Here is a 27995-nt window from a genome sequence, read left to right as displayed (position 1 = left end):
CCCTGGTGCTCCAGGAGCATGATTCCTCTGGCTCCTGTGGTCTGATGTGTCCCTGAGCAGCAGCAGCAGCACTGCTGCTTCCCTGTCCTTGACTCCTGTGGGATCCTCTGCCCACGCTGCTGGGCAGCATTTCCCTGTGAACAGCTCCTGGCTGTGAGAGCCCAGCACTGGGCTCTGCTGCCTGGAGCATCCCTGCTCTGGAGCTCCCTGGTGTCCTGAGCAGGGGCTTGAGTGCCAGAGCTGCTCCTGGGTCACATTCAATCCTTGCTGTGCCTGCTGCCACCCCAGTCCTGCTCTGCCCCTGTCACACGGTGCCAGACTGAAGAGCTGCTTCCAAGGGCACTTTGGTTCTACCCACCTGGTGGATACAAATGGGGAAACTTTTACCATAAAGGAGCACCTCTTCCTATTGCTTCAAGCACTGAGACTTGAGAGTGTGAGCTCAGGTGGGGAGGGGCCTGAGGCTCCTCTGAAATGAGGAAACAGCTCAAACCAACTCCTGGGGTAAGAGGTGGAGAGGAAGCCTGTGAGGGCAAATACCAGAGGAGAAAGTGGAGGAGGTACAACCCTGCTGTATGTAACATTTTCCATAGTTATTGTTTAGCTCCTGGTGCATAAATCCCTCCCAGGAACCACACCAGCACTGCTTTACTCTGACCCAGACTTGGAACCTCTGCCATGAGCATGTGCTTGCAGCAGCACATTCTCATGCTGACCCCCAAAACACAACCCCCCTGTCTGTCCTGTAGCAGTAAAGCACACACCTGCTGTCACAGGCTGCTGCAAGCCAGGCCCAGCTTTTTCACCTGGAAAGATGCCCATTAGGGAATAAAAACCCCAACTCCATATATGTTGAGACAATAATACAACCCCCAAGACAACTGCTTAAGGTAAAAAAAAACCAAAAAAACAAAGAAAACAGGGACATGCTGAGAGAGTGCAGAAAAGAACCATTAAACCAAGTGAAGTGTCCAGGGAAAAAATGCAAGCAAAGTCTCTGTCCTTTAATGGGTCACTGCTGCTGTTCTGTAGCCAACCAGATCATCCTGGGTAATTAAAATCCAAGGAACAGATAGGGTTTTTTTAAATAACGGCTTTAAAAAAAAATCAGTAGGTTTATTGTAGATCTCAAGAGAGCACAGTATGAGTAACTGGAATGCCTACATGTCTATACAGAATAACCCATCACTCGAATTAAAAAGAAGCAGCTAAGCGGGTGCATTTCATTCATCATGATGTTTTCTTCTGCTTTTTCTTTTCATTTTCTTCCTTTTCCTTTTCAATTTCAGCCACATACTTTTCAATTTCTTCAGGGTTTAGGATCTAAAACAGAAACATGGGTGACCCTCAGGATACCAATAAACTTAAGAGACATTCATGGAAGCGATTCTAGCTCTGCCATGGGAAGAACTGCTGTTTATCTGGAAGCAGGTACCTGCTGCAGACACAACAACATTCCTTGGCCACTAAGAACAAACTGAAGTATTTGTCAGTGCAAAATGTGAGATTAAGTGCAGGCTGATCAACAAGGACAGTATCAGATCATCAAGGACAGGGCTCAAGGGGAGAGAAACAAACAACAGCCTCACCTTCAGTGGCTGCTCCCGTCTCATGACCGCCAGCTCGATGTTCTTCCCACCAGACTGCACCACCTGCATGAGGCAGAGGAAGCTTTAGGAGCCTGGCCAGGAATTCACTCCAACAAACCCCTCTCAGGTCTCCTTAGAAGGAGAATAGATACGGATGGGGTGTATTTTACTCCTTAGCTCTTAAGCACTAACTCTCAAAAGGGTCTTCACAGTGATGCCAGTGCTCCAGGCAGCTGGAGAACACCTCAGCCCCACCAACTGACTTGAGCTATTTTCTGTATCTTAAACTTCAATCAAAAAAAAAAAAATATTCAGTATGTGCTTTAGCACATCTCTGGTGCATTTGTTTAACACCCAGACCTGAAGTCTGTATTCCTCCCCAGAGCTACAGCTAAGTTCTGTGTAAACTGGAAATTGTTACCCCAAATATTCTGAATCTTGAATTCAATCCAACACCCACAGCCTACAGTAAACAGCCCTCAGACATACTCTGCAGTATTTCCTTGGGACATCCACAAATATTTTCCCATATTCACATCTAAGAAGTGAATCTGACAGTGAAAAGCCACAGAGGAGATGTGGAACAGCCTCACCTCAAGGAGGGCCTTGATGACAAGTTTAATAGTCAGATCATCCGTTTCAATGGCCTCATCAGTGTAGTTTTTCTCCAGGAACTCACGCACAGATTTGGCTCCTCTGCCAATGGCATTAGCCTGGAAACATTAAGGGGAAAAAGAAAATGAACGGGACTTTAGAAAAGATTTCATTTGCAGAGTAAGAAAGAAACACAAAGTTGTACAACTGCATCATCTGTCACACACAGTGACAGTTATCTGGCACAGGTAGGCTGGTTTGGGGTTTTTTTTGAAAGCAGGACAAGACTTCCCAAGGAAAGCGGAACTGCAGATGGCCACTCTTAGCACATTGGATCATTAAGGATTTTTGCAGCTGTGAGACAGCACCATCCAGCCAGCGAGATCTCCTCTGTCCCAATGCCACTTTAAAGGAGACACTAACCCACAAATACTCCATTTCCCACTCACCTTCCAAGCATGGTAGGTGCCAGAGGGGTCAGTCTGGTACAGCCGTGGGGTCCCGTCGAAGTCGAAGCCCACGATGAGGGCGGAGATGCCAAAGGGCCTGCGGCCGTTGCTCTGCGTGTACCTCTGAGCACAAAGGACACACTCTCAGGCAGCTCTCAACACATTTCTAGGCTGCAAAGCAGACTCTGGAGCAGTTACAACCACAAGAGCCACAGAAATGCTTTTAGCTGGCTCTCTCCATTAGTCAGGACTCTGTATCTCGTGGAGCCCCTACAGCAGGCAGGTGAGAGGTGGTTCCTGTCCAACCCTGTTCCCACACCTGGTTACAGCTTCCAGAAGCACCTCCCCACCTGCTGAGTGGTGCTGAGGCAGCCAGAGCCAGGTCTGCAAGCCCCAGCGTGCCAAAAAAATACCACGAGGTACGAACAGTTTTCACCAATGATCTGCACTGATTGCACAGGAAATCATGGCAGCTCCTGCTGTAAGCAGGTTACACTGTGGCCATGTCACAGCCCTCCTGGGACACTGCCTGCAAAGTCACTGCCACACACACAGGGGCAGGGGAGGGCTCACACCCACAGCACCACGGCAGCAGGAGCTGGGCCAGGTGTGTTTGCAACGGGGTGAGAGAAATGGTGAATGTGCCAGCAAGACAGACACAAATGTGAGATTGGATAAAGGAACAAAGTGAAACTCTGGAAGGGGTGCCTTGCTCTGACAGACCAGTGATTATTACAAGAATCACATTATTACCACCACCACTGCTCCAGCACATCTGTGCATAAGTAAATTAAATTTTCTCTAATTCTTGCTAGTGGCTGGAAATCAGTTTAATACACTGGCAAATGAGTAATTTTCTCACAGAATGCAGCTGGGCATATTTTGATGCTGCAATTCATTTTAAATTCATGACTATCAAACACAAAACATATTAAATACTGTAGCAATTTACTGTAGCAAATAAATACTGTAGCTCCCCTCTTAGCCATCCCTGCAATGGCTTTGCAGGAGGAAAAGATATCGGGAGCCATGAAGAAAAGACAGTGACTCAGGCCCACTGTTCTGGGAGTGAGATGAGCAGGGTGTTCCTGATGACATGACACATGGAACTGTGCAGGCCTTACAAGAACTAGTTGCTTTATCTTGGGGGAAAAAAACTCAAATCAAACAGCACTCAATCATTCTTTTCCATTCCCAATAAAAACCCAGTGTGGTTTTTACCAGGTAAGTGGAGTGAAGCCAAAGGACAGACATTTGCACAGCTTGAAGAAGTGTCAGATATTCCGTGCTACACAACGTGTGGTTCATGCCACACGTGTGACACTCTAGTCCCACGTGGAACACACCTAAGTGTACATAATGCATAACACAGGCCAACACAAGAGCACACAGAACACCTCTGTCAGGCCAGGACACATCCTCAGCAGCTCTGTGCAGCCCCAGGTACCTGTTTCAGGCTGGCAATGTAGCGTGTGATGTACTCCACGGTGACAGGATCCTCCACAGTGAGCCTGTGGCTCTGACACTCCACCCGAGCTCTGTTGATGACGATCCTGGCATCAGCTGTCAGCCCTGCAACGACACAGTGGCCTCAGAGTCCTGGAAAAACCTCAGGACACCAATCTGGCCCTAAAAGGCCCACGGGGTCAGTGCCAACAGCAAGGGAAAATCAAAGCAGAGCTCAAACTCTCAGGGTTGCTCAGCAAGAGCGTTTGGAAGGCAGCAGAAAGTGGTTAAAGCACAAAAATAACTAAAGGGTTTAGTTTACAGCTTCCATGTTCCGTGAATTAGGTGACACACAGTTCTGAACCAGGAACAGCATTCCATATTCCAGCTAATTGCCATGCTTATTCTCACACACATTATTCCTCATGCAGTCCAGTTTCCTCTGCCCAGCAAACCTCATCTAGTTACTGAGGCTACAGCAGCATGATGTTAGCTGACAAAAGTGTGACTCTTTAGAAACAAGATTTCCAAGAAATTTAATTCTTATTTTACATTTTAGCTAATGCTGCCATTTTTCACTTACAGCCTTGTTTTTATTAAAGTATTTTTGCTCAAGTTTGTGAACACCCTTGCACATATCCCAGACCCTGGCTAAGGGAGCAAGGCAGGAGAAAGAACTGAGCCTCTCATTCCTGCACACTGAACCTAAACCCTGTTGTTTTAGTCAGTTAAATCAGATCTCCCCTTAAAAATATTACTGACACTGACACTCTTATTTCTACCTATTAAAAAAAAAAAAAAGAATAAGCTGCTGTGGAAATACCGTGCTTCCCACAGTTCTCAGCCAGTTACACCCCGTATCTTGTGTTCTCAGGTTCCATAAACACACCCAAAGGTGCCCCAATAACTGTACCTGCAAAAGCCATGCAGACATTGTCATCCAGAGCACAGATCTTCCTGACAGTTCTCTCATCCTGCAGCTTTGCCACTGACTTCTTCTCCACACCAAGGACAACAATATCCTTCCCTCTTACTCCGACCTTCCGTGCATGAAAAGAAGAAGTAAAACAGTTAACCCAGCTCCAAAAATCCTGACAGCTGCAGACTTTACTCAAGAGCAGTAACCAAGCACAAACCCTCACACTGTAACCATAACCTCAGCTTGAAGTCAGGATTTTATTTCCCACTCAACCCAGAGGCAGGACTGATGTAACAACAACGGCAATGCATTTCAGGGTGCACTTTCATCATCATCAGTTTAGACCAACCTAAATCCCCGTGGCTCCCAGTAGACAGACTCCAGCTCCTCGTACAAACTGCTTTTCTCCAACAGCCCCATCAGTGTTTCCACAGCCATGAAAAGCCCACTAGTCCAGGGGCACTGCTCAACTCAGAGCCCGAGGCCAAGATCAGGCCGAGTAACAGCTACAGCTGCCAAAATGTTCTGTCTGCAGCTGCTTTAATGCCCTAATCCCTACCTTGAATACACTTTTGCCAACATCACTGAGGAAAAAACCCCTTGACCCTTCCCCTTCATTCCCACTGTTTCTTACAGGGGGATGGGAATCAGCATGTTCCAAGTGTTTCCAAAAACATTAAACTCAACAAGACGGGTGATTATATTGCATGCTATCTCCACCTTTACAGTATTTTTAATTTCTGAAAAAAACGAGGAATCTATTTGGTGATAAATCTTGTTACATTCATTCCCATTCCAAAGATGGTACACTCTCTTTTTTGGTAATGGCAATTAAATCATACTACAACTACTAGTACAGTTATGGCTTTTTGAAAATAAAACTTATTATTGCTAGAACTTACTACAATCACTAAAATTGCAAATTAACATTAGAACATTAAAATTAACATAAGATTAAAATTGCAAATTAACACTTTTTTCCTCCTCCCCTAAATGAAATAAAACTTTCACTGAGCAAAAGCTTGGGACAACTGGAAGCCGGGAGCCACCAACGGGGACTCCTAAGGGCTTTCACCGGCGTGTTCCCACTGCACAGGGAATCTGCCTCGTGCACAAACACAGAATATCGCAATCCGCACGGACGGACCAAGCCTGCATCCCTGCGGGGCAGTGCAGCTCCAGGGCCGGCGGTGCCCCCCGGGCTCTCGGTGCGGCGGCTCCCGCGGCCTCCCGGGCCCGCCAGGCCGGGGCGCAGCGCGGCCCAGCCCCGCCGCGGGCCGCCCTCCGCCCCGCCGCCCCCCAGCCCCGCGGCCGCCGACTCACCGCCGTGGAGCCCTTCTTGACCGCCTCCTGCGCGTACTCCACCTGGAAGAGGTGCCCGTCCGGGGAGAAGACGGTGATGGCGCGGTCGTAGCTCATGGCTCCGGCAGAACCCGCACCGTCATGCGGGCGGGCCGGGGCGGGGCGCTGCGCTGCGCACTTGGCGTACGCACTCGGCGCACGCTGCGCAGCGCCCGGCACGCCCCGCGCTCGGCGCAGGGAAGCCTGGAGGGTTTGGGGCGAAGTGACCCCAAAAAGCAGCCCGTGCCACGGGCAGGGACACCTTGCTCCATCCCAGACTGCTCCCAGCCCCGTCCAACCCCGGCATGCGGGTTTCTAGGCACAGGGCAACCGCAGCTTCTCTGGGCGCCCCGTGCCAGGGCCTCTCCGCCCTCGCAGGGAAGATTCTCCCCATATCAAACCTAAACCTTCTCTTTCTCAGTTTGAGCCCGTTCCCCTTGTCCCGTCACTCCACTCGCTTGCAAACAGCCCTGCCCCATCCTTGCTGTGCGTCCCCCTGAGGTACTGGAGAGCCACAACCGGGTCACCCGACGCCAGGCCGAACAGCCCCGATCCTCCAGCCGCAGAGGTGCTTTCCCCGCAGCAGAGGTGCTCCATCCCTGTCCCCGTGTCCCCGTGTCCCCGCTGTCGCCCCGGCCGCTCCCCGTCCCCGCTCCCGCCGGCCGCGCGCTGCGCACTTGGCGTAGGCGGCCCCGCGCCGCTCCCCGCGCTGGCGCACTTGGCGTACGCAGCCGGCGTACGCAGTTGGCGCAGCGGGCGGCGCGGCCGAGGCGGCGGGAGCCCGGCGGCCGGGACCGCACCATGTGCGGGCGGCGGGGAGGCGGCGGCGGCGCCGCTCCCGTGCCCTCCCCGAACAGCCGCCGCCGCCGCCGCCCCGCCGCCGCGGGGGCTCGGAGGGGCGCGGCGGGGGCGGTGCCCGGCGGCGCGGGGCGCGGCGCCCGCGGGTGTTCGCGGGGCGCAGATCGTACCATCTGCGGGCGCCCCCCTGGCCGTGCACTGCGGAGAATCCTCGCACGGCAATAGCAGCCAGATAATAACAATATTATTAGAGCCTGGAACCGATATATTATAGACACATAAAAATCCCCCACCATGTCGGTTGCCTTTGCTTCTGCTCGCCCAAGAGGCAAAGGGGAGGTCACCCAGCAAACTATCCAGAAGGTAAAAGAGCATGCTTTTATACAGACAATTTTAGACATTTATTCTGCCCATGCTCCTGCAGCTGGAGGCTGATTTCTAGGGCGATCAGGAAAACTCGTGAATTTGCGAGGGCTGCAGAGATGGACAGCTGGAGAGAGAGAGGTGGGGGAAGGAGGAGGAGGAGGAGGAGGTGGAACAAAGCAAAGGTGTTCAGATCGCTGCAAAGAGAGCGAGAGAAGGACGTAGGGAATAAAATCGGGATGGCACGTTATCCCTGCTGCTCGCCAAGGGGAAACGCTGCCAAGCATACATTGGGAAACGGCAATGAAATTTGCAAATATGCGATTAATTTATGATGGTATGTCAGCTTCTGGCCCCCAAAGAATCCAACCTAAAAAAAATGAATTGAAATAAAATACTGAATTTGCAAGGCTTTTCTTTTGTATCTGGATGCAGAATTTTAATCTCTCAGAAGATAGAGGGAGCACCAGCCACTGGAATTTTTCATAAACTATTACTATTATTATTATTATTGTTATTGTGATGTGTGTATTGGTGCTTAATGACGAACAAAGGTTCTGAAAGATTTTCTCTGGAGAGGAGATCCCCACATGGGTCTCATGTGGAGGCCAAATCAGAGGGTGCCGAGTTGGGAAGTTATTGTTTCCTATTTCCCAGGACTGGCAGCACAAGCAGACCCTGGCACCCTTCTCCTGCAGAAGGTGACGGTCAGGAGCGACGAGGCTGGAAATGTCCATAAATGCAATGTTGTTACTGTCACTGCTGTTTGTCAGGTGCGTTTTGCTGTCATTCTGGCCGCTCCCCAGGGCTCAGGTGTTGGTGGCAGCCAGCTGTGAGCTCCCTGAGGTCCCTTGGCTGACAGTGGCCGGTGCAGAAGCGCCGCTGCCAGCACAGCAGCTGTCACCGGGGGCTGTGCAGCCAAGCCGTGATCTGGTGCCACTTTGTGACTTGGAGGGGACAAGAATCCCCTCGGTGGCGGCGTGTGGCAGAGCAGAGGCGAGGGCAGAACAGACTGCCACCAGAGAGGCTGGAGAGATGACTTGCATCTCAGGAGGCTGTTTGGAAACATCCTGCTCTGAGGAGCTCTTGCAGCACGTGGTGTCCTGAGCCAATTCGTTTCAAATACTGAAATATTTCAGACTCGGTGAATAAGTCTTCCTCTAACCTCCAAATCAGTTGGAATGATTTCATCATTCAGTTGTTTGTAATTAAACCCACAGACAAAGGGCAGATAAAGTGTCTTCTGTTCGAGTTTCAAGCCCTTTTCCTTTTTGCATATTCATAAACTTCATGGAAGCTTCAAAGTGTTCTTTCTTTGAAAAGAGTGAGTGGAACCATTTCCCATCTCAGGTGCATTTGCTGGCAGGTTACTTTGGGGCTGTTCCTCAGTGTTGGGCTGTTGGCAGTGATCTTCTCTTTGACAAAGAGCAATGCTGAGGAAGAGACTTGCAGGCCCAGGAACTGGGTGGGATTTATAGTCAAGAAAGAAAATGGAGCAGAGAGAGTAGGAGGGAAAAAAACCTCCAAAAATCCTCATTAAAGTGAGCTTTTGAGAACATATACAAATTTCAATGAAAAATATTGTTCTTATTTGCATTCATATTATATAAGCAGCTTAGTTTTATTTATTAACTCAATTTTAATAGCCTTTCAAAGCTGTTCTTATCCCAGTATCAAATATTCCTAAAATAGATTTCACATGGAGGAACTTAGAGCTTTTGGCAATAGAGTAGTGGTGGTGCTCCTCTGAAACAGTTCATCAGATAGCATTTCCAGGGCAGTGAAATTCAGTTCTGAACCAGAAATGGTTTTTCCTCAAGAGCTCTCCTGCCCTGGTGACACAGTGGTTCAAAAGCCCAATCTTGCAAGCCCTTGACAGCAGTGGTACCTCCAAGTTCTACTGTGCCAGAGGCAAATCTAAATTTCTACATGCTGGTATTATTTTTTTTTATTCATTCACCTGCAGAAAGTGTGCTGCATTCACAGGAAATCTGGGGGAAAGGGACAAACTAAGGTATCTGAAATTTCAGAACAAATCAAAGGATATTTTAAGCTTTTGATCACATTATGAGCTCATTAAATAAAAGTAAGGACATATTGGGATATAATTCTCTTAAACATGGTTTCAGTAGCTGCAGTGATGCAAATTTTGTACTTCATCAGGTTCAGCTGTCAGCATGCTCTAGTCCTGTGCAGGAAAAGGAGCAGGTTTAATTGTTTGAAAGTTTGTTTCCTAATTAAAAGTAGGCGTGTTAGTAATACCTGACCTTTTGGAAAGGTGATACTTTGGGATGAGGCAGAGATAACACATAGTGAACGTGTTTTCCTTCTTCAGCATCAGAATTCATCTGCCATTCAAGGAACAAGCTAAGTGCATGAATTCTTCTGTATGAGTATTTCAAGTAACTACTTTAAAGATAACTGTCAATAAGTGAATCAACCTTGTGGCTCAGTAAAGCCACATGCAGGAAATTTACAGCAGCCAAAGCAACAAAACTGCACAAAACACCATCCAGTGCCAAGGAGGGTGGAGAAACACAAAAATGCAGGACTTTTATTCAATTCTCATAGTAACATGTTCTGGTCCTATTTCTTTTATGCAGATGCTAGATGAAAATCACCACCTAATACAATGTATTATGGATTATCAGAGCAAGGGGAAAACTGCAGAATGTACTCAGTGAGTATCACGAATTGGGGAGTTTGCTAGAAATGTTTCCTGAAGTCTGACTCTTCCCTTTGCTCAGTGGCACAGCTGTTGGTTCACTCTTGGAAACACTCCTGTTCCTTTCTAGGAGCTTTTCCAATTCATGGAGAACTGTGAAGAAGCATAAATGGTTCTGGTGGTGCTTACTTGAGTAAACACTCCAGTTAGAGCACTCTTGAAAAAAATCATGTTCTTCTCATCTTGCTGGCAGGGAAAACAGGTTTTGGGCTTTGGAGTTCTGGGATTTCATTCCTGTCAGGGTCCTTGTTAGACAGAGAAGGGAAGAGTGTCTGATTGTTGGAGCAGCTGACTGGGTATCAGTCCTCAAAGACGGAGGTCCCAGCTCCACAGTTCAAAGTGCTTTCAAAGGAGGGTGTGTTTTGTCTCTCTCTTCCCCAAAGTTTATCCTTTTATAAAAGAGGTGCTGAGCACACTGATCCTTGATGGGAAGAATGACAGCACAGACACAGGCCATTGCTACTGCTGTTTATTAGGACACATTAAAAATGGGTTAAGGTAATTTAATCAACCGTTTGTAAATAGGGGGGGGAAAAAGATAAATACTCGGAATTTTGTGTATTGTTAACCCTTTCCAAATGAGCTTTACTCCTTGTTCTGTAGATACCAACAAATCTTGCACAGAAACCTGGTTTACTTGGCAACAATAGCAGACTCTAACCAGAATATGCAGTCCTTGCTTCCTGCTGTAAGTACCAGTACAATTATTGTAGCTAATAATTAGTTATTAGTTAACTAATATCATAGTTATTTTCCTCAGATACATTAGCTGTGCCCCAGAGGGAAATGTTCTTTGATTCTCTCAGTGATCACTATAAATGAACTGGTTTTTAGTATTCTTCCAGCTGAAAGTTTTGAAGTGGCCAAGTAGACCACAATCAAAAGTTACTTTTACTGTGTTTAAATTATGTTCTTTGGGACATTTGTGTTAATCTCTGTCCCATAACTCAAGGGTTATGATGCAGTGGTGCAGATCTGAACAGCTCCATTTGTTCCAGATCCAATATTCTTACCTGTTCTTACTCTCTTCTTTACTTGGGAGAAAAAAATGCTGCTGTTTTATGTCAAAATTCTAATTCAACACTCGGGCATCTGTTTGTCTTTACACATGTTGTTATTCCTGCTCAGCGGATTGATTTGGGAAGTACCACACATAACACAAACTGCAGCATAGCTTGGCAAAGGTCAGTCTGTCACCACGCTCCCGTGTTGTCTTTGCTAATGCATTCCCCGCAGTGGTTGTGTTTGGAAATCCATCCGAGTGCAGAGGAACGAGCGCAGAAGCCACACTCTGTGACAAACACAGTAATTTCAAGCCCTTCGCCGTGCTGCTGCCTGTCAGCTGCTCTGTCATGCTCAATGTCATTCACACAGAGGAGTCAAACCGAGAAAGATTTACCCAAAAAGCAAAGCAAACGCGTATTTAACCCAGGCAGCTTTCAGTCATAGCCAGGCTAATTTGGGGGCTGCTATTTTTCTAATTCAAAACCGAACTAAAATTTTGCTTTTCCTCCTTGTTTTTTTTTTCACAGCCACCAACGCAAAATATAAACTTGGGCCCGGGAGGGATGAGTCAGAGTGCATCCAACCAATCCCTCCACTCGCAGAGCAATCTCAGCGATGCCATCGGGACCGGCCTTCCTCCTTCCTCCCTCATGCAGAGTCAGATTAGCAATGGTGAGCTTTGGTCCCCTTTGTGCTGCTTTGCTGTTGCCTGGCAACAAAATCATTAATGCAGAATATACTTAGAGAGCTGGAAAAGACCTCTCCTAACTCACCTTTCAGGCATATGGGGATTTCAGGCACATGCTGAAATCACCACAAAATGGCTACGGGCAGGAATGATGTTGGCTTCTGCAGAGTGCTTTGTGTTTCTGCAGGGGAATTTAAAGACTTTAAAAAAAATGTATGATGAAAATCACCGAGTAAAGATGCATCCAAGTTTTTAGTAAGAAAAATTATACGTTGCAGTATTTTTGTCATGGAAGTGGCAGGGTTGGCCAGGGTAAAATGGAATTGCTTGCATGACTGACCACACAACCAAGCCTTCAGATTGCAAAGACCTTCCAGGATTCATTTCTCCTTACAAATCATTTGGTGTTGCAGCAGTCTTTGTCCTCTACAGAAGCTTGCAGAGGTTGTATTACACAGTCAAAGAATTTGCAGAGACATTTCATATTAATAAGATAATATAATCTGCTGTTTGATTTTGTTCATGCAACTAAGCTAATTGAAAAACAATTTTTAATATGTGCATTTTATATTCTGAATAATCTGTTTGTTTTGTAGATCATAGTTATTCAGTCAGTTGTTTCTGTGGGTGTCTCCCAGAGTAACAGAGAGCAAAACCAGTTTCTATAAATAGAAATATCTGATTGTAAAATCACAGACCTTGGCAGGGGAACTCAAGAGCAGACACAAGCCATGAAATTACTTCTGAGTTTTTGAAACTCCCTTTGTGGTCAAGCCTATTGTACCTTTTACACGATTGGATAAGGGACCTGTAAAGTGAACTTACTAAATTTTTCAGGGCCTTTGTTTTGAAAGATTTAATACCGAGTATGAGTAATACATTAACTCAGTCAAAACATTGTTTTGTGTTATTAAGAAAAGACATTTTCAGTGCTACTGTTGTTGGTTTTCTGATTTGCTCTCCAGCCTCCTCCAGATCTTTAGAGTAATTTGCTGCTGATTGAAAGAACCAGACTAGAAGTCCTGAGGACTGGAGTCATCCATATATTTTCCCTTAGAATCACAAATTAGCCAACTTTTTTTTTTTTTTTTTAAAGAGGGGCAAGAATCTCTAATTTTTCCCATGCAAATAAGGCAAGGTTTACCAACACTTGCTTCACTCACCTCTCACTCAAGGCAGCTCTATCTCCATTCATACACTGTGTGACCTTGTGTTGCACCAGGATCAGCTTTACAACTTAAACAAACCAGAGCAAAACACAGAGGTAATTTTCTGTAGCAGCATTTTGACCCAGCTCCACTGATTTCAGGAGAGCTTGCTCTCTGTCTCATGTTGAAACTGCTGCTTGCATCTCTTCATCAGAGGAAAATATCATAATTTACAGCAAACATTCTAATTTTGATGTCTATGAAAACCATTAAGGGTAATTAATGAGGTTTGTTCTAAATGAGTTAGATGTTTCTCAGAGGCTGCAGATACACTTAATAACCCTGAATTAAAATATCGTTATTTAAACACAGCAGCATAATTCTGCCTCCTCTAAGGATCCTGCATTCTGCCTAAATTAATTGAGATTGACAACAATATGGCTGAATTTAGATAAACAATATGCACCCTCACAACTTGGATAGAAACAATATACAGTGAAAACAACTTTGCAAAACTCATTCATAAAACTATTTCCAGCAATAAACAACAAATAAAAACCCCATTTCCCCCAATATTAGCTGCCCAACTGCAACAGAATTCTGAAAAATAAACACACTGCCAGATAAGTAGGAATGATACAAACCCAGGATGTATCTGGAACAACTGATGATTACATTCTGATGTTGGGAAGGGAGTAACAACTGGGATTGTAATGGTGACTTGGAAAGTTTATCTTCCTCTGAGGTACTTTTAGTCAAACTTCAGGAAAGGGAGAGGGAGGCTTGTTCTCTGAGCAGAGGCTGCATTGGTACTTCAGAAGCTCCAGCTAAGAAGGTGAGCTGGTTATAGAGGAACTATATAGTTATATATAGTTTTATATACTCAAACTATTTAGTACTAGTTATATATATTTATATCCACTAGGAATAGTGGATGCAGCAATGTGCAGAGTGTCTCTCAGCCACTGCTGTGCCTTCCCATTGCCACTGCTTGTGTGAAGGGGGAAAAGGAATCAACTGCAGGACAAGAGGAAGGAGAAGACAAATTTCAAAAGGCTGGGATGTCTCCAGAGTCCATGTATTTTCTGAAGTACCTGAAATCCTGGCATTTTTTAATTCTGCCTGCAAGGAAGTGGTTGTAGGGCATTGCTGCTGGTTTTGTTCTTCCCGCAATCCTGTACAGCCTGGATTTGGCTGCCAGGAAGAGGAGGTTTGCTCTAACTGTGCAGCAGGCAGTTTTAATTTCTCTGTACATAACAGGGAGTGTTAATAATGAGGACTTTTGTTGGTTTTGTTTTGCCTTATCATAAGGTATTTCAGAAAGGCCGCGAGGCCTCGTGCTCCCTGTGCTTGGCCACTAATAGCTGAGATTTTCCTGTTGCTCTCTCTGATTTTTGTAGGTCCTAACCACGTGTCTATGCAGCAGTCAGGCCAGAACACCATGCCCACGACCTCTCTGAGCATGACTGTCAGCAGCCATGGGACTGGCCCTGGTTACAGCCACACAGTGCCTGCCTCTCAGAACGTGCCAATGCAAGGCCAGGGCTCGATAGGCAATTACGTGTCTCGAACAAACATCAACATGCAGTCCAACCCAGGTAACTCCCTCTTCCTCCTCCTGGGCCACCTTGACTTTCCACTGACCTCAGCGGGTTTGCCACACATAACTTTGTTTTGTAAATATTTCCTGTGGAGAGTGACAAATGTACCAGAGGAAAAGACAGCTTTAAGGTATCTCTGAATTTCAGGCGCCAGTGTAATTCAGAAGAGTTTCAGGCTTGCTGTAACTTAGGCTGACTCGCCATGGTTTGGGCTGAGCTGGGGAAAAGAGGGTCAGGTGGAGGTGCAGCAGCATTGTCTGATAGCCCTGGCAGCAAATCCCACAGCCATGGGAGGGATCTGAGCAGCACCTTTACCCAAGCACAAGAACCTGCCAGGGTATATATAACACATTGACTGTTTGTACATTACTAGCCCATTTTGTTATTTTATTGGTACTTCACATTGTTTGCAGGGCGTTAAGAGACTAGCAGACAACTCAGTCTCTTAATTAAAAAAAAAGTTTGCTAGTTGAATCACATTGAATAGGATGTCTGATGCTTTAGAATTCTTTACAGCAGCATGAAATTTAGGAATCAAATAAATGCTAGAATATCAGTATACTTAAACTCTGTAATCATCAGATGTATGAGAAGATGGAAGCACAAGAAAGAATATATTAGAAAAGAAATGCAGCAATGAAATAGTCAGGAGGTAGACAGGAACAAACATCATTTCTTGTTTCTTCCTTTAACCCTACTGCCATAAGGTTTACATTCTTTTAAGTAAGCTAATAATAATCAAGGGCTGGGTGTATTTTTAAATACCTGCTGAAACAAATGGCAAGAACTGACCATGTAATAAGATCCCTTCTGGATTCCAGTACAGAAGAGTAAATAAATCCAGTAGGAAAACATCTCCCCCTGTGGAAAATTCAACGAATTATCAGGGTGCATGTTAGCTGAAGGTTTTAACTTGCTTCTAAGGAGACTAGGAGAGAACTGCTCCATGTTCATCTTTGGAAAACAGTCTTTTCCATGTCCATTGTAGTCTCCATGATGCACCAGCAAGCAGCAACGTCACATTACAACTCTGCACAAGGAGGGAGCCAGCACTACCAGGGACAGTCCTCCATTGCCATGATGAGCCAGAGCAACCAAGGCAACAGCATGATGGGGCAGCGACCCATGGGCCCTTACAGAGCTTCACAGCAAGGTAAAATTGCTGTCAGATTGCTGATAGAACTCTCTTTAGACTGATGGCACTCAGTCTGTCCTGTGGGGTACGTGTCACCAAAATTTCCAAGTCACATTTACAAACAGAGAATCCCACCCAGGAGCACAGGAAATCCTGAATGGTGCAAGTATCATGACAATGAGATAAACTTAAATCTATTTTCAAGATTCATCTATTTAATTATTTTGGGTGTTTAGAAAAATAATTCTGTCTAAAAGGGATTATAAATCTCTAAAGAAAAGATAAACAATTTGATATCCAGTTCATTCAAGGCACTGGGAATCTATTCAATTCTTTCTCATGGTGTTGGATCAGCCCTAACATGGCACAGTTAGCAAGGAACACATTTCTGGAAAGAAGATACAGTTTGCCAGCAGTTAGAATGAAAAATTAGGCCAAGGAAAGGAAAACACCAGAGGATAACTACCATGCTCTAAGACCTCTCTGGATAAAGTTCTAAGAGGTAATAAAGCTGCTAGACTGATTCTAAAATAAACTGAATTTTGCTAAGAAACAAATTAATGTATTAATGAAAATATATTTAATTCTGACTGTGCTCTTGAGCACGGAATCCATTCCTGTGCTTTCTAATAACTCAGATTAGTAGATGAAATGCAGCCCTTACTTTCAGTGTTGCTGCAGAAGTGAGTGATTCTAGGATGTCTTACTGACTGTTGTGTGATTTCAATTTCAACCATCTCTGTCTGAGAATACAAATTTGTTTCCTTTTTCTAGTGAGAAAAACACCTTTATAACTGCTCTCAATTGTTTGCTTTTCCAGACATAAACTTCGTTTTCTTAAAATAAAAATTTTAGATAAGAGAAACACATCCCTTAGGAGTCCACAGGCTCAGTCTGCCTCGTCTTGTGCCTTGCAGGTTCCTCGCAGCAGTACATGGGTCAGGAAGAATATTACAGTGAGCAGTACAGTCATGGCCAAGGCTCATCAGAACCTATGAATCAGCAATACTATCCAGATGGTAATTCCTCTGAGCTGGGCTCACCGGGATACTGCTAAAGTGCAAAGCACCACAGCTGCCACATCCAAGGACATGGAAACCTATTTGGCTTCATTTCCAGTTTAAATGCTGGAAAATTAGAACCCCAGGGGATGGGAGCCTGGTACAAAACATGCACATCAGTGCACCCTGCTATATAAACTGCTCCAAGAGGAGCCCAAAGCCCAATTTGGATTAGTAAACACAAGAGTTCTGTCCATTGGTGTGACTTGCCTTGCCTCGTGTTCAATATTCTCCCTAAGGGGTCTGTATTTGCTCTTAGCCTCCTCTAGGTGCATAAGCAGCTTCATAATACATATTAAATATACATTCAACACTGTGCCTCTGGTCCCATTAAGAGTGAATCTGACAGATCTTTGTGACTGCTTGCAGGACATGGTGATTATGCCTATCAGCAGTCATCCTATACTGAACAGAGCTACGACCGGTCGTTTGACGACTCTACACAACACTACTATGAAGGAGGTAGGAAAACACAGCAAAATATTAACAGTAAATCCAATACATTATTAAGATATCTGAACTCTAAATTAACTGGTACTATTAACTGAATTATGATGAAGCAAGGTGGCATTTAGGAGAAGCGATGTCTTCTATAGAGCCTTTGTTCATTTTGTTGTTTCAGGATACAGCAAATGGAATTTCCATCATAGGTATTTTAAAAAAAAATACCAGTAACAGCTAGGTACATGGTCTTTCTGGGATATATGAATAAACATCATTATCTAGAAGAAAATAAAAGGAGAGGGCTTCTTGAGAAAGGAGCTATTTACCCTGGCAGACTTATCTTTGTGGCTTTTTCGTCTGAAGCCCTTCTGGCATAAAAAAATTACTTCGGGGAACAGGTTGTTTCTCTGTTTCTTTGTTTATTGATGTGTATAAATAAGTAACTCTCCTATTCAAAAGAATTAAAAATCACTGGAGAAATAAACATCTTGCTTGGCAAAATCCAATCATCTGTTTATAAGAAAAGTATTTGTGTATGAGTTCTAGACCAAGACTCCTTCTGCCTTTGTTTTCCTTATGATCCACATGTACCATGAAATACCTGCCTCATCTGTGACCAAACAATTCCAATATTTCCCTCTCCAGGAAATTCTCAGTACAGCCAGCAGCAGGCAGGATACCAACAGGGAGCTGCACAACAGCAAACATATTCCCAGCAGCAATACCCAAATCAACAGAGTTACCCAGGACAACAGCAAGGATATGGTAAGAAAACTTTCAGTGGCTGGTCAAGTGTTTGCAATGTTTCACCCTGATGCCTCCATTCCTAAGCTAAAATAGGCTGTAAACTATTTCCTTGATTAACCTTGGATTAACAATGTACCAAAATTAGCCAAAGATCTAGTAAAGGGATTCTGGGCAGTAACATACATAAGTAAAGCACTGCATTCCATCCTGAATCCCTCTCTCTTTTGATAGAAGTTAGAAAATACACATTTTCTTCATGTTGACTTTAATAAACATCATCAGGAGGTCACTGCCTGGGTTCCCAGGCCTCCTACACACCTAGTCCTTCTGAACTGACATAAAAAAGAACATCAGCAGTCCAGAGGATCACTCCTCTGTTGCTTATGGTGGCACAGCCAGATTAGAGAGGAATTTAAACATGCAGTTTTCACTAAAATAAAGGCAAGGTAGTTTGCACAGAGGTCATAACTGAGCTGTGCCAATACAGATTTCAGAGAGACTTCACTTAGAAGTATTATGACATTTTTTGAGCAAGGTTTAAAATCTGAAGTTTACACTGCTGCAACTATATCATTATTAGTATTAACACCTCCTAGTGTCAACCTAGAGAGGAGGTCTGGGCAGAATTTACTCACAGAGCTTACTTTGTTAGCATCATGTTTTAGATTGAGTTAACTCAAAAACTCCAGCAAATCAAGCCTGTAATGGATTTTACTGCCTGTAATGAATTTTGCTGTCTTCTCAGGTCCTGCACAAGGAGCCTCTTCACAGTATTCCAGCTACCAACAGGGACAGGGGCAGCAATATGGAAGTTACAGAGCTTCCCAGACAGGCCCATCCGCTCAGCAACAGAGGCCTTATGGCTATGAGCAGGTAAATGGTCTAAATCTCTGCTCTGAAAGAGCAGACCTGGCTGTTAGCTCTGTCTACAAATCTGTCTGATAATTTGGTGCAGGTGTATGGGTGATACTTCAGTAGGTCTTGTAAAATTCACAGACCAAAAGGAATATTGCCTAACTTGCAATGAGCCTCCAATATATTATCCTTCAACATTTCTTTTTTTTTTTTTTTTTTTACAGGGACAATATGGAAATTACCAGCAATAAAGGAATACAGTGCTGTGTCAGATTCCTTTCAATAGTATCTCAATCTTTTGAACTGGATGTACAGGCAGTTTTGATTAATTGTACTATGTTGGTTACCCCTTAGCACAAAGCAGCGTCTGTATGTGAACAGTATTCATTTCATGCTGGATATGAAGCAGTGCACTACTGGTAACAAGACAATGCTTTAATGGTTTGATATTTGGTGCTGTGTATAGTACTGTATGTTGATACAACACAGAAGTTTTCCATTTACCCTCTCTTGTCCCATTCTTGATGTTTCTGAATAGCTTTAGGATCATTAGATCACAGTTGTGCCCCGTTCTGGAAAACAGCCAGGTTGTTCTGCAGTCTGGCCCAATGCAAAGCCCATCAGTCACATCTCAGTCCAGGGAAGTTCCCTGTGGTAAGTTATTGATCTTTTTTTAACTGGATGCATTGAAGATTATCTGCCAGCCTCCAAAATCCATGGCTCTTCAGTTTACTTCTACAGAACAAGGGGATGGATACATTCCTTATAAAATGTCAGTTCTATGCCATATGACAAAAAATTACTGCAGCTTCTATAATACCTGCCCAAATCCTAAAATTCAGTAATCTGCATAAGTCCACGTTTCTGTTGTGAAAGGTACAGAAGGAGGATCCAAACCTATGATCATAGAAATGCTAATAAATAGAGGCACCTTTTATATGTCCATGTAAACAAAGGTATTTCTGTCGTGGAAAGAAGACCAGAAGGGAGCTCTGAGACCTGCAGTGTCAGCCTGCTCGACATCAATATTGCTTCATATCGTGCTTAGCTGAGAAGAACATCTGGCAGAGTCACATCTTGAATATCCTACTCCAAATTTTATAACTTGCACATACATTTTTGTGCCAAATTTTGCAAGCAGGTGGCTTGGCATCCTTCTTCATTCTGATTCTTGTGCTGCCCTTGCTCAGATTCCCCAGCAAGCATTATAACCATAAATATTGTCAAATTTGGTGGTCTGTTGTTCTCACAGCTCATCGTCACTTTTATTTTCCTATTGTAGCTTGACAGAAAAATAGTTCAGAGGTAAAAGAAAAAAAAAAAGCATTTTTATTGCAGACAAGCAATTAAATTCAGCTTTAATTGTGAGACACTATTATGCATATAGAGAGAGGAGCTATTAATGGGGTCAACCAGTGAGAGAATACCTATAGAGGGAGAATTTAGAGAGAAAAACTAGTGGTATGTAAAAATCAGTATGAACAATGTAAGTCGCTTCTATTCAGTTTTATATGTTCTTATAAAGTCTTTGGGGGGGGGGGGGTGAAAAAAAGGGCGCTTTTAAAGTGCTTATATAAGTGTTGAACAAAATACTGTGTCCAAATTTGTCTGAAGCAAAAAGCTGGGGTGGCTGTGTAGCCCACAAACATTTTTTGATATGAGATTAATTGCAAATTTACAAAAGTAAATACACTGTGTAGGATTTTCTCCTTTTCTTTGTCTGACTGGTGTTATTTATGGGATTTCGAGTACTTTATATTTTGAAAAACAAAGACCACAAGGAAAACAAATCTCTCAATTCATTACTTTTTTTTTCCTTTAGAATAAAATCTTTAACTGGACAACTAGGAAGTTTACTGTTAAATGTTGTCCAAGCACTGTCCTTCCTATGTTAATAATTGCAACTACTGGTAAAATAGAAGACTTTTTTTTCAGTCAGTCCTCACTTCTCTCATCTTTTCTGCTGGTGTTTTCATACAAATAAGTACTCTCAAATAGCAAGGAACAGAAAGGAAGTAAGATTGTTTTCTTTATAATAATTACTATTACAGGTAGCCAGAAGAATGCAATATTGCTCTTTGCCAATTTGGGAATGCGCCTTTTATGTGGTTTTTGAAAGTGCTGAAATGCTTTTGAGAGAATATGAACAACACTTAAACCGAAACAGCAACATTACATCAATCTGAAATGTCTTACATTAAGAACTTCGTGAATGTTGTGTATATAATGTATTTGAAAGAGCACTTTGAAAATAGTTTGTACATTTATTTCCTAATTTATACATGATTTTTTGGTGTTAATATTTCTAATTGTTAATAACAAAACGTTTATTTAATGTGTCATCCATTTTTATGTATTAATGTGGAAACAAAGTGATGCCAGCATTTTGACTTCTTCCATGAATTGTATCATTTTCTGTTTTGTAATACAGAATGCTTGAAAATGGTTTAGTTTAAATATTATCTGAAAGCGGATTTGATGGTACTTTTCTTGTGGCAGATGGAATGGGTAGCACAGGTTACCCTTTCCTTGGGGGTGCTGATGGGTGAGAGCTGGCCATGCCTCAGCCCAGAAATCCCCCGGGTGCTGGGCTGATCCCGGCGTGGGCAGCAAGGGAGGGAGAATTCTGCTCCTCAGGGCATGGACGTGTTGAAGAGGGCCCAGAGGACCAAGCTGATCAGAGGGATGGAGCAGCTCTGCCATGAGGAAAGGCTGAGAGAATCGCCATTGTTCAGCCTGCTTAGGGCAACTTTGGGGTGCCTTACCTGCAGCCTTCCCGTGCCTGAAGGGAGCTGTAAGAAAGACAGAAAGAGACTATTTGCAAAGGCCTGGAGTGACGAGACAAGGGGAAATGGCTTCGAGCTGGCAGAGGGCAGGGTTAGATGGGGTGTTAGGAGGATGCTCGGTACTGTGAGGGGCGGGAGGCCCTGGCACAGGGTGCCTGCTCCAGCCTTGGAAGCGCTCAAGGCCAGGCTGGACGGGGCTTGGTGCAAGCTGGGATAGTAGAAGGGGGAACGAGATGATCTTTAAGATCCCTTCCAGCCCAAGTCATTCTGGATTCTGCGCCTCGCGGGCTGCCCCAGCCCTCACAGGCCGGGGCCGGGCTGAGGCGGGGCTGCTGGGGGCTGAGGCGGTGCAGAGGCCGGGCTGAGGCCGGGCTGAGGCGGTGCAGAGGCCGGGCTGAGGCCGGGCTGAGGCGGTGCTGAGGCGGCGCTGCCGGGGCTGAGGCCGGGCTGAGGCGGTGCAGAGGCCGGGCTGAGGCGGTGCAGAGGCCGGGCTGAGGCGGTGCAGAGGCCGGGCTGAGGCGGCGCTGAGGCCGGGCTGAGGCGGCGCTGAGGCGGTGCAGAGGCCGGGCTGAGGCCGGGCTGAGGCGGTGCAGAGGCCGGGCTGAGGCGGTGCAGAGGCCGGGCTGAGGCAGTGCTGAGGCGGTGCTGAGGCCGTGCTGAGGCCGGGCTGAGGCGGTGCTGAGGCCGGGCTGAGGCGGTGCTGAGGCGGTGCTGAGCGGTGCTGAGGCGGTGCTGAGGCGGTGCTGAGCGGTGCTGAGGCGGGCCGGGGCTGCCGGGGGCGCGGCTTCGCCGCAGCGGCTGCGCCCGGGAGGCCGAGGCGGGGCCGTGTCCCTCCATGGCGGTGCTGTGTGGGGCCGGGCTGGGCAGCTCGCTGAGGCGCTGCGGGGCCGGGGGCAGCGGCCGCAGCCCCTGGAAGCCGGTGCTGCTCCTGGTCAGCCCGCCGGCTTTCTCCACGACCTGCGGCCGGTGCGCCAAGGACCGGCGGCTGAGGCAAAAGAGAGCCATTTCGGAGCGGCAGCTGGTAAGTGCTGGGCTCTCTGCGAGTTCGGGGTGCCTCCCGCCGCTGGTGCTTCTGGAGTGAGGAAATACTGGCTAAAATATAATTGAATTCCAGAATAGTGAGGAAATGAGGCCGCCCCGCGATGTTCTCGGTGCTCACAGTGATCGTAGCAGCGGTCCACTTCCCCTTGGGCCTCTTTGGGCGGGAAGCATCCATAAGTCTAGAAAGTAAAAAGGTTTTTAAAGCTAAAGCTCTAAAATGTTTTTTTTTTTTTTAGTTTTAAATCTAAAATATTGGTTTATTTCTCACTGGTATTTTCCTCTTGCGGTGTAGTCAGCTGCCAAACAAGCATCACTTTATGTCAGAGAAACTTCAGGATTCCTAGACTTTATTCTTCATCTTATTTTTATATTTACACGTCTCTGAAAAATCTTATTTTCTAATGATCCATAAATCACTCCCCATTAAAAGCCATAGTTTATTGTTTCGCCATGTGGTGGTGCCAAATACTTTCTAAAAGCGGCTTTTTAGTAGTAGTATAAATTTGCTTACCAAAAGTTCAGGTGAGAGAAGGTTTTTGTTCAGTTGCTTATCTTTGGTATCGTAACACTAATAACACTTTTTCTTCCTCACGTACTCTTTGTGCCCTTTATTTAAAGTGACCCTTAAAGCTCATTCTCATTATGGAGTCCCTTAGAAACGGACAGAATTAGAAAGTTACCGTGATCAGAGTCATGCTTTCTCTTTTCATCCCTCTGTGTAAGCAATTCCACCTGTCAATGAATGTACTTCCCTAATATTTTCCCTTGGGAATTTCAGCCCCTTTTCTGGAGATAGATAGTTATATCAACATAGCATAGCCTTAGGCACTTGCTTTTTAAAAAGTTCTTAAAAACACTTGAAATATGAGATCCGTTTTTCTTTATTATTACACTCAGTACACTGCATTTAGTTGATTTGTGAATGCCAGCAGAATTCTGGTTCAGAGTTCTGATTTTTTTTTTTTTTTTTACTGTTGAATGAAATTCATCATGGTTAAAAATAGCAGGTCTGGCTAACAACTAAAACTTCTTGGAAGATGAGTCTGATCAATTGCTCTTAAAGGTAGCAACCCCCACCCTTGTTGCAGACACGTTACTTCGTGGATCAGCGGAAAGTGCGCGTGGTTGGAGGACAAGGAGGAGACGGGGGCCATTCCTTCCACAGTGAGCCCAGAAAAGTGTTTGGAGGTCCTGACGGTGGCAATGGAGGTGATGGGGGTCATGTCATTTTTAAAGGTAAACCTCACTGAATCTGTTTTTGTGTTGTTGTCTTCTTGCTTAACACCCCACCCCAGCAAAAACAGCCCTGCATGGATGGTAAGAAACGGTAAATGGCAAAAAGGTTAAAATGGTTATTTCTTTGCTTTTGAAGTTTTGTCTTGAGCTGTGGTAAGGAGGACATAAATGACACTGACAGCCTTAGAAAGAATTTTGAACATTGAGATATTTTGCAGATACTTTAGTGAGTGTTGCCTGACTGTGTTAAGATGTGATTAAATTTTCCTCTTAAGATGAACAAAGCTGCTTCTACCACCACCACCCTGCTGTAAAATCTAATCTAGCAAATTAATTTTCGTTTGGAACAACCACATTAATAAACCTAAACAGCTAAGTACACACAGTTAAACTTCATCACGACTTAGACTGATGTTAGTCTTCCCTGATATGTTACTGTTGAGACAGTAAATAAAAAATAGGGACAATAAATAGTAAATAGGATGTGCACTCATGCAGTATTCAGAAAGGGAAAGAACAGTGAAGAGTTGGCTTTCCTGTGCCTGTTTCACTAAAGCAATGTGTTCAAAATGTGTGTCTTTTGCTTTTCAGCTGACCAGCAAATGAAATCACTTTCTTCAGTGTTCCGCTTCTATCAGGGATTTCATGGAGAGAGAGGAGGAAGCAAAAACTGCTACGGAGCTAACGGTGCACACAAGTATGTTAAAGTAAGTCAGTGGCTGTTGCCTGCTGCATGGTATCTTGGTACATGGCTGATTTTCAAGCAGGAGAACCTTACTGTTGTGCTAATCTCGTGTGTTTAATTAGGGTAAGTGTCTGACAGTGCTGTTTGAGTTCAGAAAGTAAGTTTCATGAAAGACAACTCTCTTGTTGGGCATCTCGCCTTGAGAATATGCAGGAGTGATTTTCAGCAAACCTGAAATCAGCTGGTGGAGGATCTGCTGCAGGTTTTGAGCTTCGGTGTAATGCCTGCACCTCTTCCCTTTGAGGTCCCTGTCGGTACCTTGGTGAAGGAGGATGGTGAAGTTGTGGCTGACCTCACCCAGCATGGAGAAGAGTACATTGCAGCTTATGGAGGAGCTGGAGGGAAAGGGAATCGCTTCTTTCTCTCCAACGAAAACCGCGCTCCGAAATTATTTACTCCAGGAGAGCCAGGTCAGGAGAGGGTCCTTCATCTGGAGCTCAAGACAGCAGCTCATGCAGGATTGGTGAGTTTCTGTTGGTTCAGCTTCCATTTGACTGACTGAAGAAATAATGTGAGATAACATTTTCTTAGCCCCTGGCTTGCTTGTTTGGAGACACAGCTCGATGCTTTCTTGCTGTGACTTGGTAGAAGGGTGTCCAAAGTGATTCACAGAGCTGTCACTCTCGTGCTACTTGGTGTTGTCCTACTTCTGCTCAAATCCATACTATACATAGAGAAACGAGATTCATCAGTGGTTGCTGATGATGTACAGCAGCTTTGCCTGCTGGTTCTGCAGATGAACAGTACAGTAAAGAGAATTCTTGTACATTGGTTTGTTTCCTTGGTTTTGGGTTTGGTTTTTTTTTCTAGATGATCAAGTTCAAATAATCTGTTTTATCCTTATATTTCTCTTTTTACAGATCTTAAACATTTGACTTTGTTAGTGACAGGTTTATCATCCTCTGAAATGAAAAATGCTCAGTCAACTTTGAGCTTAAGCTATTTTTGTATTTGATTATGGAAATATTCTAGCACCAGCTGGCAAACCTGTGAAAGTTATGCTTTGCTGCAAAATGTTCTTGATGTAGTCCAACAGCTGCAGAATAACTGTCTGGTCTAGCAGAATTTTGCAGATTTGTTAAAGATTGAGAAATCTGTGTGTTTGTATTCCAGGTGGGCTTTCCCAATGCTGGCAAATCCTCACTTTTGAGAGCCATCTCCCGGGCAAAGCCAGCTGTGGCTGCCTACCCATTCACAACCCTAAACCCCCACGTTGGCGTTGTCCACTATCAAGACTACGAACAAGTGGCAGGTAAGAATTTGAAGTTTGTTGTGTGTACCTTGATAGCAATTTGTGTCACCTTTGTAAATGCTTTAAAATGCTGCAGAAACAGATTCAGGAGCTCTGTAGTGTTCTTGCTAGTTCTAAAGAACTTCAAAGAAAACTCTACTGAAAGCCTATTTCACCTTCACCTGTAGGTACCCTTAGTGCCAAACTGTCAGTCTGTGTTCTGTCTGCACTGGAGTAATCTAAATTTAGGTGTTTTGAAAGATAACAGCAGCAAACTTAGCCTGAGTTGTGCTTTAACATTGAGGCACTGAGACATAATTCTAAAAGTACTGACACTGGCCAGTAAGACGCTGGGGGGATTTTTGGGGGGTTTTTATTGGATCTGCTGGATTCACTGTGAAATTTCTCTTGTAGTTGCTGACATTCCTGGCCTAATCAAAGGTGCTCATCAGAACCGTGGGCTGGGGATGGCCTTCCTGAGGCACATCGAGCGCTGCCGCTTCCTCTTGTACGTGCTGGATCTCTCTGTGCCTCAGCCCTGGGTCCAGCTGCAAGACTTGAAATACGAACTGGAAGCATATGAAAAAGGCTTGTCTGAGAGGCCTTGTGTTGTGATTGGGAATAAGATTGACCTTGCTCAGTCCAGGATCAATCTGGCACTCCTTAGGGAGCAGGTAGCTGAGAGGGTCATCGCGCTGTCTGCGCTGACAGGGGACAACTTGGAGGAGCTGCTGTTGCATCTGAGAGAACTCTATGACACTTATGTGAAGACAGAACAGTCACGAGGACAAAGCCCAGTCAAGTGGTAGAAGCCACAATTGCTGTGAACTGTGCTGGAAGGAGAACAAAGTTAAAATAGCAGCTTGATTCGAGTGCATCTCTGTGATTTGGGCTTCTTGTGGGTTCTTTTTGTTGTTAGTATGGAAAGGCACAGCATGGGGATTTGTCCTGGACTGCTGCTTTGGAAAGATTGTTTTGTTTGTTTGTTCACCTTTGAGGTGTCTCTGAAGTTTTACAACAAAGTCTGAAAGTTGTAATCATGGTGGGTGTTGAACTGGAAACCTGGCTCTTGTTTGGCATACTATGGAATGAAGAGAATGCTGTCTGGTAGAAATGACTGAAATTCAGGATCTGCGGGAGATGTTGGCTTATTTTATGAGGTGTACTGTAGTCACTTTTTCAATTTTCACTAATCAAAAGCTCTAAAATAAAATCAGGTGGTCCCATGTTTATCTGTTTTTATATGATGGCCAATTTCAGTCGTGGCTTAAAACTTTTCTCCTATTGTGGTTTGGTGTGGATTTTTCTCCTCAGAGGGAGGCACAGCTCAGTAATTTTAGGGTGGAGGAGCATGAAACAACTGCAATTAATGACTGAAATTATTTTCTCATTAATATAAATAATTTACTATATTTAAATGCTGTCAGCAGCTAAGTAGCTGAATAAACTGGCCAGGAACCAGCCATTTGAGACTCACATCTGAGTTCTCCCATTTAGGAATCTCAGGCAGTGTTCTGAGAAATCCTAGGCTTAGATACATCAAATAAACATTCAGTTCTTTGTGTGTGTGTCCCTTTTTTTTCAATTATATCATTTTATGGATTGTGTGCTTAAACTTGGAGAATTCAGGAATCTTAATTTAGAACAGTGGTCTTTGCCCTCTCCTCATAATGAAAGAAGAGCTGCTTCTGTATACTCTGGTCATATTTTCTGTAAAAGATTATTATCTTAATAATGGAAAGGCAAAATTCATCAAAACATATCATTAAACTTTTTCATAAGGGACCTGAACAGGCTTGTGGGGTGCTGAGACACAACTCTGTCAGAAATAGAGGAAATTACTGAGTAGATATGAAAAACACCAAGCTGTGGCCTCTAACCACTTTTTGTAATACGCCGCAGTGAAGGTGATAATTCTCTCTGCTGCTTTCTCTGCACATTTTTGATTTCATCCCTGGTAGTGTGATGCTTCTGCATGGAACATCCTTAAAAGCAGGGGTTTTATTCTGGAAAAGTACGGGTCAACTTGAAAGCCTGAATTGATGAAT

The 27995-nt window shown here is 44.7% G+C and overlaps 3 protein-coding genes across 3 annotated transcripts; 2 read left to right on the top strand and 1 right to left on the bottom strand.

Annotated features, from left to right (window-relative positions):
- Positions 1 to 1078: 1078 nt before the first annotated feature.
- Positions 1079 to 6476, bottom strand: PSMA7 (proteasome 20S subunit alpha 7). The gene is made up of 7 exons (XM_038158854.1): positions 6321 to 6476; positions 4992 to 5118; positions 4080 to 4204; positions 2633 to 2755; positions 2183 to 2302; positions 1590 to 1652; positions 1079 to 1323 (listed from the first exon to the last, which is right to left on the bottom strand). Exons 1-7 carry the CDS (start codon positions 6414 to 6416, stop codon positions 1231 to 1233), a joined length of 747 nt encoding a protein of 248 aa, XP_038014782.1. The 5' UTR covers positions 6417 to 6476; the 3' UTR covers positions 1079 to 1230.
- Positions 6477 to 7300: 824 nt separating this feature from the next.
- SS18L1 (SS18L1 subunit of BAF chromatin remodeling complex) lies at positions 7301 to 21382 on the top strand. The gene is made up of 11 exons (XM_038158853.1): positions 7301 to 7499; positions 10103 to 10179; positions 10828 to 10912; positions 11757 to 11901; positions 14466 to 14663; positions 15655 to 15819; positions 16719 to 16820; positions 17232 to 17324; positions 17952 to 18071; positions 18799 to 18926; positions 19133 to 21382. Exons 1-11 carry the CDS (start codon positions 7431 to 7433, stop codon positions 19157 to 19159), a joined length of 1209 nt encoding a protein of 402 aa, XP_038014781.1. The 5' UTR covers positions 7301 to 7430; the 3' UTR covers positions 19160 to 21382.
- Positions 21383 to 22472: 1090 nt separating this feature from the next.
- Positions 22473 to 27504, top strand: MTG2 (mitochondrial ribosome associated GTPase 2). The gene is made up of 6 exons (XM_038159367.1): positions 22473 to 22715; positions 23824 to 23971; positions 24563 to 24678; positions 24961 to 25179; positions 25830 to 25968; positions 26362 to 27504. Exons 1-6 carry the CDS (start codon positions 22530 to 22532, stop codon positions 26754 to 26756), a joined length of 1203 nt encoding a protein of 400 aa, XP_038015295.1. The 5' UTR covers positions 22473 to 22529; the 3' UTR covers positions 26757 to 27504.
- The last annotated feature ends 491 nt before the right edge of the window (positions 27505 to 27995 follow it).

This window comes from Motacilla alba, chromosome 20 (assembly GCF_015832195.1).
Source record: "Motacilla alba alba isolate MOTALB_02 chromosome 20, Motacilla_alba_V1.0_pri, whole genome shotgun sequence".
NCBI lineage: Eukaryota > Metazoa > Chordata > Aves > Passeriformes > Motacillidae > Motacilla > Motacilla alba.
The sequence above is the reverse complement of the archived record's forward strand: the minus strand, read 5'-3'. Positions and strand labels throughout refer to the sequence as shown.

Coding starts and splice junctions, on each gene's coding strand:
- PSMA7 (XM_038158854.1), bottom strand. CDS start 6,416: ATGAGCTACGACCGCGCCATCACCGTCTTCTCCCCGGACGGGCACCTC. Junction 5,119..6,320: donor TCAAGAAGGGCTCCACGGCG/GTGAGTCGGCGG, acceptor CATGCACGGAAG/GTCGGAGTAAGAGGGAAGGA. Junction 4,205..4,991: donor TGTCTGCATGGCTTTTGCAG/GTACAGTTATTG, acceptor GTGTCGTTGCAG/GGCTGACAGCTGATGCCAGG.
- SS18L1 (XM_038158853.1), top strand. CDS start 7,431: ATGTCGGTTGCCTTTGCTTCTGCTCGCCCAAGAGGCAAAGGGGAGGTC. Junction 7,500..10,102: donor CCCAGCAAACTATCCAGAAG/GTAAAAGAGCAT, acceptor TCTTTTATGCAG/ATGCTAGATGAAAATCACCA. Junction 17,325..17,951: donor ACAACACTACTATGAAGGAG/GTAGGAAAACAC, acceptor TTCCCTCTCCAG/GAAATTCTCAGTACAGCCAG.
- MTG2 (XM_038159367.1), top strand. CDS start 22,530: ATGGCGGTGCTGTGTGGGGCCGGGCTGGGCAGCTCGCTGAGGCGCTGC. Junction 25,180..25,829: donor CAGCAGCTCATGCAGGATTG/GTGAGTTTCTGT, acceptor TTTGTATTCCAG/GTGGGCTTTCCCAATGCTGG. Junction 25,969..26,361: donor AGACTACGAACAAGTGGCAG/GTAAGAATTTGA, acceptor TTTCTCTTGTAG/TTGCTGACATTCCTGGCCTA.